At 41.4% G+C, this 10019-nt stretch overlaps 2 protein-coding genes across 2 annotated transcripts in view; one reads left to right on the top strand and one right to left on the bottom strand.

Annotated features, from left to right (window-relative positions):
• The window catches only part of LOC123500965, a 31188-nt gene extending 28326 nt beyond the window's left edge, over window positions 1-2862 (top strand). Inside the window, exon 2 of the mRNA XM_045249518.1 lies at window positions 1940-2862. Within this exon, the coding sequence (XP_045105453.1) occupies window positions 1979-2305 (327 nt within the window). The 5' untranslated portion in view covers window positions 1940-1978 and the 3' untranslated portion in view covers window positions 2306-2862. The remainder of the gene's footprint in view (window positions 1-1939) is intronic.
• The window catches only part of LOC123500962, a 112564-nt gene that overhangs the window by 36223 nt on the left and 66322 nt on the right, over window positions 1-10019 (bottom strand). The window lies entirely within an intron of this gene.

Genomic DNA, 10019 nt, shown 5'->3' on the forward strand with positions numbered 1-10019 from the left:
GAGCCAGGTGGGCTTCCCTGTCGTGGGCGTAGTGGGCGCGGCTTTGGCTCGGATTGACGCTTAACTTAGCGAGTAAGGGAGTGACACCCACAAAATATAAAGCTCGCGAATTTTTTGCTCTTCAAAAAAGATGTGGAACATAGAGTCTTGAAGGTGTGAGAGAGAGAGAGAGAGAGAGAGAGAGAGAGGGGTGATGGCGGAAGGGAAGATGTTAAGTGTGAAAGTGTGATGAGTCCCTGAGTGGAAAAGGGTGAGTGAGGGGAGAATAGAGTGGGCAGAAGTGTTTTGAGTTGAGAGTTGAATAAAGGTGACAATTGTAGGTAAAGGAAAGAAGAGTTTAGAATAGTCATACTGATAATGGGGCACGGTACACTTCCTCACTTAAAAGCTCAAACAAACACTGAAAGGACCAATCACCGTGCCATCAACCCATAACATCAAGGTTAACGCACTCTCTCTCTCTCTCTCTCTCTCTCTCTCTCTCTCTCTCTCTCTCTACTATTCCAATAGGAAATGTTTAGGGCCGTTCTTTTTAGTTTGAATGATGGGGTTTTATTACATATCTTATGTTTATTTTTTCATTGAGACACCATACGGAGAACCGGAATGGATATGATCCAAGCCATCCCAACTTTTGCTCCGCCAATCTAATCTGGGAAAAGTTCCACCTGTCTGGAGCGGATGTTCTTCGTTCCGCGTATGCCAGTGTCATGCCCCCTTCACAGTAATAATGATAATATTAATAGTAATGATGTCTTTGGGGCAAACGTTTGGCTGGACCAGATCATATACACATGTACATGTGCATGTAGATGTACACATGCACATTCGAAATGAAGGATAAATAAACTGTATATCAGGTGAAAGTTGTCCTGAAGCTTGATTTTTGTTTGTATGGCAATTTCTCAACACATGCATGTCAAATATATTCTCTCTCTCTCTCTCTCTCTCTCTCTCTCTCTCTCTCTCTCTCTCTCTCTCTCTCTCTCTCTCTGTGTGTGTGTGTGTGTGTGTGTGTGTGTGTGTGTGTGTGTGTGTGTGTGTGTGTGTGTGTGTGTGTACAGCTTTTATTTAGAATGGTGAGTGATTTGATGTGAGTGTGCATTGGGAAAGCATCTATCAATGAAATGTTTCTTCACTGTTTGTTCCTTGTCATGCAATGAACGAGAAGAAGCAATCTTTTTACCATAATTTCTCCTGGAAACGGTGTATTTCATTCACTATGGCAGCTATTTGGCATTAACACCATTAATAAAGGATCTGCATGACATATTGGGAAAACTATAATGTGGTTTACAAAAGTCAAACCATCAGTTCTTAGTTTTCCTCTAGTGATGCAAAAGAGTGGTAATTTCCCATTTCTTAACACTGGAGAGCGAGGCCAATTAAATGTTGCGATCGTAAGCTCCGCCCGGCGCCCACACCCTCATAAGCTCCGCCCACTGGCACTGCCTTCACTTTTTTTAGCAGGGCGGGATAGGCGTATGCCGCTCCATCCTCTCTCTCTGTCCATCCTCCTTGATTTCAACAGTAATGGATGATAAAATGCACAATAATCTTGAATGAAACACACACACACACACACGCGCGCGCGCGCACTATTCACCCCTAAAATAAGAAAAACGCAGGGATAAATGAATAAACTTGCTTTTAATGGAACAAATGCAAAACACAATCAAAACACGCAAATAGTGAAAAGGAACTCATAAAAAGCTTAGGGACAAATTGACAAGCTTGATTTTAATGCTTAATAGCTAAACATGAGCGAAAATTAAGCTTTAGGTTGAACTATATAAAGGTAAAGTGCAAAACTACCTTTAAAACACACATATTGTTACAAAAAACATAAAAATGAATAAAAAAGCTTGATATTAATGCTTATTATTCCAAAATAAGCTTTTTAGAGCAATATATAAACTTGAATGAATGTTGGACCCAGACCGAGACCCAGACACCCCAGCTGACCCAAACAAACCCCATGGTGGACCTATTCCCCAGCCGGGCACTGGACACAGCGGTCACCAGACTGAGGACTGGCCACACCCGCCTCAATGCCCACCTGCACAGGCTGGGCATGACTGACTCTCCTCACTGCCTCTGGTGCCCTACCCACCCTGACACCCCAGAACACCTGCTGCTGCACTGCCCTCGGCACCACTCACGCCGTGTGGCCTTCCTCCCCTCACTGTCTGCCATTCACCCACACAGGCCAACACTGACTCACCTCCTGGGTGGCTGCACAAATACCACTCAGGCTTTCAAGACACTCAACCTCACCAGGACCTTCCTACACAAAACAATATAGCCTGAACGCATCACCACCGCGTACTGCACCCTAAGGGCACTAGAGGCTGTGACACACAGCCACACAGCCTGCACGGCCCCAACAACAACAAGACATCCTAAAGGTAGGTCATATCTCGCCTGTCACGTGACCCCTTGAGCTGCCGTGACCTGGGGGGGTAGGGAAGGTCAGTGGGCAGGGGTACAGGTGTTGAATTGTTGATTGTTGAGTTGAGTTATAGGTCGGGAGAGATGCCTTTGTATCGGCTCTCCCTGACGTATTTTTCTGGCTGGCGGGGTTTTTCTTCTTTCACTTATTGATTTCTGTTATCGTCTTCTATTTCCTTGATCTTCTTTTGTCTTACATTCCAAAATTTTTGCAGAGTTGTTTTTGTTTCTTGTATGTCTGTATTATTAAAAAGCAGATCCCCAATTATTTTTTCAGTATTTTCCTGGTATGGCTGCTGTAATGTTTTATTTTTGTGTCTTTCTGTGGCATAGGCAGGGCACCAGAGAAGGAAGGGGGCTAAATTTTCGTCGTCACCACTACACAGCCAGCAGTCTGCTTTCATTTGAAAATCTTTTCCTGCGCCCAAAAACAGACCAGTTCTCTACTGTCCACACATTACTGTTTGTAAGTGTTCATTTAATTTTAGGGTGTTTGTTCTACATTTAAGTCTGCATTCTGTTCTACATTTCAATAGGATATCTGATGCTATGTCATTAGTGTATACCTCATCTTGCCCTCCAATCTCCTTCCTGTGTTACACTAGTTTTATCATTTAATGCTTCTCGCCATGCCTGTGTGTCCCTAGTTTTCATTATGCTTGATAAACTTTCCTTTGTTTCATTTTGTATGCTTCCTTTCAATAGTCTTAATTCTCTCAGATCTTTTAGCTCCTGTGCCACTCTTGTTATCCATCTCCCTTGCCTACTCTCCACCAGCTCTTCTGCTACCCTTCTCACCAAGTCTTTTCCTTCCACCAGTAGGTATCTTAGATATTTTAGCTGCCCTTCCCTCACTCTTGAACTCACACTACGTAGATGCTCCAACTTTCCCCCTCAGGGTTGCTATAGGTGTATAGCTTGGTGCTCCTAAAATTTGCCGGAAAACCCCATTTTCTATCCTCTGCAGCTTACTAATTTCCATTTCATTAAGGTCTATAATGCTACTTCCATATAAAATGGAGGGAAGTGCCACACTCTTCCAAAAGTTTTCCCAATGAGTAGTTTTGAGCAACTTGTCGCTATTACGCTCCTCGTCATATTGTCCAGCTTTCTCGCCTTTGTTAACATTTCCTCCTTCTGCACTTTGAAGCAATTAATGGTGTCATTTATAGTGATTCCTAAATATCTAAATCTATCTTTTACTTCTATATTTTCAATATTTTCTGGTCTTACCTTCATGTTGAATATTAGTATTCTACTTTTCTCTTTGTTTATTTCTAAATCCTTTTCCTATCTCCTCCATTTTCTTTATGACGTGTTTGGTATCCTCCACACTGCTGGTTTACAACATTCCATCATCAACGAAGAAAAGCGATGTTATATTAAACTCCTCGTCCCTGTAGCCTTTGTTTAAATCTTCTATTTGTTGCATTATCCTAAAAGTAATCAGTTTGACACTGTGCATCCCTGCCTTATTCCGCTTGTCACGTCTATTTCCACCTTTTCTTCCTCTACTAGGTCAATTTTGGTCTTATCATTGTTATATACATTGGCTATTAAATTAATACATTTTGGGTTTATTTTAGTTTCCATCAGGACTTCTATTAATTTCTCCCTCTTTATGCTATCATATGCTTTGGCAAAATGAATTGATGTTACAATTAACGTTTTTTTCATCTTGAAAGATTTTTGTATGCAGTATTTTAGAACAAAAATGTTATTTTCAATTGTACTACGTTCTGTGAAACCTCCTTGCATTTCTTTCCCTAACCTGTTCTTTGTTATATGATCTTCTAAGCCATCTCTTATGATTGACATCATTAGTTTATACCCAACGTTAGTTAATGCAATAGGTCTCAAATCCTTGGCTTTTGGGCATCTTGTTTTGGGGATCATCACTGTCCTTCATTCTTTCCAGCTTGGTGGTACATGGCCTGACTCTAATGGACTTTTCATTCCCTTTGCTAATATTTCCTTTAATACTGTGCTATTTCCTATCTCCTTGTACATTTCTCCTTTAATAATATCTGTCCCCACAGCTCGTTTGCTCTTCATTTTCCTAGACACCTCTAAAGGTGATACTTTTTGAGTACCTCCTATCTCAAAGCCCTACACTCGGACCATGGACAGGATTCGAACCCGTGCGCTTCTTGCATGCATGGTTCCACTGTACCACGCCACTCTTTCCTCTGTGATAATGTTCTGTTGTAATTGCACCTCTCCTCCTGTCACCCTTCTTGCCATGTCGATGTGTTCCCATACCTCCACTGCACAAGTCTGTATATATTGCATTTCTGTCCCTTGTTCATCAACTGCGTTCAGCCTAACTGATCGTGTCTCTTCTGTCTTTGATCATTTTCTCATACTCCCCTGTATACTCCTCTCTCTTCCTCACATTCCAGATTTCTTCAATATTGTTTTCATCTTTTCTATATATGTTGCTCCAGAATTTCTTTACCTCCTCCCCCACCTTCTCCTGCTCCAGTTCTACCCCATCTTCTCCATAGATTTTTAGGGGATTTTCTCCTTGATCTTTCCCCCTTTTAGCTTCTTAATGTACTCCCACATCTTCTTTCCTCCATCCTTGCTTTCCTTAATTTCTTTGACTGTTTTCTCTTCTTGTTTACAGATCTCCTTTTTTATTAGCACATGTACCCTTTCTTTTTGCTTTAGGCATAACTCCTTCCACCTTTCCCTCTCTTCTTCATTTGTTGCATTTCTCCTCATCCTATTTAATCTCCTCCTTTCTTTTATTTCTTTCCTAATGACATCATTTATCCATACAGGCTCTGTGTTCTTGCTATTCTTTTCTCCTCTTCTATATTTTCCTTTTAGCACCTTCTCTGCTGTTTCTTTTATTAGTGACTCCAATTTTTCAATGTTCTCCACTTCCTTATTTAGCGCCTGGCTTTCCATGCACATCCAAAATCTTTCTAAGGAATTTTTGTCTGTTTTATAATACTCCTTCACAACCCACTCTTTTCTCTCCAATTTTTTCTTCTCCTCTTTTATTATTAGCTCCACTTCAATTAGATTGTGGTCTGACATGTCAAAAATTTCCTTCTCCTCATCTATATGCATGCTCTTGAATTTCCTATAGACTTGATTTGTTGCCAATACATAATCAATAACACTCCTTTGTTCATTTCTGCTCCATGTGAACTCTCCTGTGCATTTGCAATCATCATTTAACATTATCAAGCTATATTTTTCCATCAATTCCAAAATTATTTCTCCATTTCTATTCACCTTCTGCTCCCCTTTGAAGCCCACATGTCCATTAAAGTCACCCATGACTAAGAGCGGTGAGAGTTTCCATTTATTATCCTTTCCATTTGTAGCTTAATATTATTATTTCTCGCTGGATCGTTAACACTCAGGTAAACCACTACTAGTCTCATCTCCCATCCTCTCACTTTCCCTTTTGTGTGCAATATATCCGGACATTTTGTTGGTATCTTCTCTAGCTCTACTCCTGTATCCTTCCTATATAGCACCATTAGTCCTCCCTTTCTATCTTGCTCCTCTCTCATATTATCTACTATCACACAGTTATCACTGAAGTTTATATCTCTTAGCTTCTTCTGGGTCTCTGTTAAGCAAACTATACTATCATCACTCACTAACTCTTCTACTTCTTTTGCTTTAGTTTGTGTTAGCCCTTGTATATTTATTACCTTAATTTTACACTCTTTTCGCTTATTTCTTTGTCCCGTACACCTGTATTTCAGTCCCCACCAGTGCCTTCTACTCTCACAATTTTTCCCTTCTGTATTTTCCACTGGCCTCCTTGTCTTCTTTTCTCTTGCAACTTTTCCTTTAGCATTGCATCTTGTTCTCTCTCTTTCTTAGTTTTGTCAGGGGCAATCCTGATTTTACTTATGTCTTCCTCATGACAGTCTCTCAGCTGTCTGCCCCTCTTCACCACCTCCCATTTATCATATACATCACGCAGACATACTATTAGGGGCCTCTCACTCCCTCTCACTTTCATTCCCATTGTGTACACCTTCTCCACCTGTCCTCCTTCCACCCCTAACTTCTCATGAAATACATGCTCACAGACTTCTCTGTCCTCTTTTTCTCTCTCCCTTGCCTCACTCTTCTCACTTTCCTTCAGGTTAAATACTATTATATTCTTTTTAGTTTTATCTTCTAGCTCTTCAATAACCTTTCCCGTCACTGCTTTCACCATTTCCTCTTCTCTTCTTTTCATCCTTTCCTCCATCAACTGTAGAGTTTCATTCATCTTTTCATGCATCTTTTTCCACTTATCTATCTCTTGCCTCAGGTCTCCCTGATCTTCTACCTCTCCTTTCTCACTCCATTTCTTTTCAGTGACCTCTACCCTTTTGTTCATCTTAGTTTGGTGCTGCTTTAAATCTTTCATTTCCTTTTTTAGCTGCTCATTTTCTTCCATTACTTTTTCTGCTTGTCTCTGTTTTTTTTATTGCAGGTGTGCAATCAGCACAGAACCACAGCATCTTCTTATGTTTCTTGAGCATTTCATATAGCTCGGCATCCACCTTTTCACATTTAATATGGTACCATACCTCACAATCGTCGCACTGCATGCCTTCCTCATTGCACCTAACCTTCCTGTTGCATCGGCCACATTCTTCCTTTTCTGCACTCTTCATATCTTCACAACTCCCGCACAAACCTTCTCTGTTCAGTACTCCCTGATACTCGCAACCCTTACACACACGTTTCCGCCTTCCTTGCCCATAAAGAGCCTCTGCCTCTGCCATATTAATGATAATTCAGACCCGACAGCCACAGCCTGTGTTATTGTGGCCGGTGGTGATGCCCAGTTTTCCTCCTTTCAGGAGCACCAGAGTAACATTTGGTGATGGTTGTGAGTGTTGCCTTGACTGTGTGTGTGTGTGTGTGTGTGTGTGTGTGTGTGTGTGTGTGTCGGTAGAGGTGTTTGGTGAGCATGTGATTCACTGATTGAGTTGAGTGTGTGTTGGTGTAACACAGGCCTGGCCTTCCTCAGTGTGTGGTGACCGTGGCATGGTGGTGACACATCACTGCTCTGGCTGTTTGTGTCGGCACACACACACACACACACACACACACACACACACACACACACACACACACACACACACACACACACATTAGAAGAGAGAAGAACAAGAGGAGACATGATAACTATGTATAAATTGGTGAACAAGATTGACATATTGGATAGAGAGTTAATAAAAGTGACCACAAGTAATCATCTCCGAGGACATGGAAAAAAGCTAGTAAAGGACATCTGTCTAAATGATGTGAGAAAATACAGTTTCCCGCATCGTAGCATTGATAAGTGGAATAAACTGAGCAGTGATGTCGTTGACCCGGTGTGTGTCAACCAGATGAAAGAGAGATATGACAGGAATGGACAAGGAGACAGGTCACAGAGAGCTTAGCTCGGGCCCTGTAATACACAAATAGGTAAATACACACACACACACACACACACACACACACACACACACACACACACACACACACACACACACACACACACACACACAGGTCACAGTGACAGTAACTGTGGAGGAGATCAAGAATATGATGGGGAGTCTAGAAGTGAGAAAAGCTGTGGGACCTGATGGGGTATCAGGATGGATTTTAAGAGAATGCAGGGAGCAACTGGCAGAAAAAGTTTGTGAAGTAATTGATGCCTCATTAAGGGAAGGTGTAGTGCCCCAAGACTGGAAAAGAGCTAGCATTGTCCCAATTTATAAATCAGGTAACAAGAGAGACCCATTGAACTATAGACCAGTGTCACTTACAAGTGTGGTAGCTAAGATGTGTGAGAGGGTGGTGAAGAATAGATGGACAGACTTCTTGGAGAAAAATGACATACTTTGTGAGTGTCAATTTGGTTTTAGAAAAGGCGTTCATGCGACAAACCTGATATGTTACTATTCGAGGGTGATAGATGTAATACAGGAAAGAGATGGTTGGGCTGATGGAATATATCTGGATTTAAAAAGGCCTTTGATAAGGTACCACACGGAGACTGATCTGGAAACTTGAAATGGTAGGAGGAGTGCATGGCAGTTTACTAAAATGGATGGAAGACTTTTTGGTAGGAAGAGAAATGAGAACAATAATTAAGGACAGACCATCAGAATGGGGCTTGGTGGAGAGTGGAGTTCCACAGGGATCAGTGTTGGCACCAGTAATGTTTGCGGTCTACATAAATGACATGGTGGATGGGGTGTCCAGTTATGTGAGCCTATTTGCAGGCGATGCAAAATTGTTAAGAAAAGTGAGATGTGACAAAGATTGCGAACTACTCCAGGAAGACTTGGACAGAATATGGAAATGGAGCTGTACATGGCAAATGGAGTTCAACACGACAAAATGCAAGAAATTAGAGTTTGGCAAGAGTGAAAGAAGAATCAGGAGTATGTACAAGATAGGAAATGAAGACATAAAACCAGTCATGAAGAAAAAGACCTTGGGGTGACAATTACCAATGACCTATCGCCAGAGAGACATATAAACAAAATAATTGGAGAAGTATTGAACTTATTGAGGAACATAAGAGTGGCGTTCGTATATTTAGATGAAGAAATGATGAAGAAAATAATTACTGCAATGATAAGACCAAGGCTTGAATATGCAACAATACAGTGGGCTCGAACTTAAAGAAACACATAAGGAAACTAGAGAAAGTACAGAGGGCTGCAACAAAAATGGTGCCTGACTTAAGAGATTTGACTTATGAAGACAGACTGAACAGAATGCAACTTCCGACCCTGGAAAACAGAAGAGAAAGGGGAGACCTGATAGCAATATACAGAGTGATGATTGGCATGGAAAAAATGGATAGGGAAGATCTGTGTATGTGGAATGAAAGAGTGTCGAGAGGGCATGGGAAAAAACTAAAATTGGCCACTTATAGGAGAGATGTGAAAAAATATAGCTTCCCTCATAGAAGGGTGGAAGCATGGAATAGTTTAGACGTGGAAGTGGTCAACGCAAGGAATATTCATGATTTTAAGAAAAAGCTGGACATTAGTAGATATGGAGACGGGACAGTACGAGCATAGCTCCTTTCCCGTATGTTACAATTAGATAAAAAAATAAATAAATACACACACATACACTAGGGGACCTGGTGATGCTCTGTGTCAAAGCTGTACACTCTGCACCACACTGTTGCCTTGTTTGGTGAGGTAACAAGTCAACTTACAAAACTCTGCACAACCAGGACTTTGTAAGATCCAATTGCTTGTAACAACAGGTTGATGCTTTCTTGGCTTCACCAGTGTGGACACCTCTACTGATTAGGGGGTGGTGGTGGTGGTGAGGTGCAGGACGTGGGAGAACACCACTTGTGATGATTGTGTGTGGTTTGTTAGTAATACAGTGACACCACCAAGTAATGTTGCACTGTCTGTCATGAATAGGTGTGTTGTCAAGAGTGTTTGTACCTGTTCATTGTATGCAAATCCTGTCCATCCCAATCTGTCACTACAGCTGTAAAACATCCTTCAAAATCTGCACATCACTTCAAGTAAAGGCTTTTGAAAGTATGTTCAGGATGCAGGAGTGGGTAGTGT

This window comes from Portunus trituberculatus, unplaced genomic scaffold (genome assembly GCF_017591435.1).
Source record: "Portunus trituberculatus isolate SZX2019 unplaced genomic scaffold, ASM1759143v1 PGA_scaffold_523__9_contigs__length_663829, whole genome shotgun sequence".
Taxonomy (NCBI): Eukaryota; Metazoa; Arthropoda; class Malacostraca; order Decapoda; family Portunidae; genus Portunus; species Portunus trituberculatus.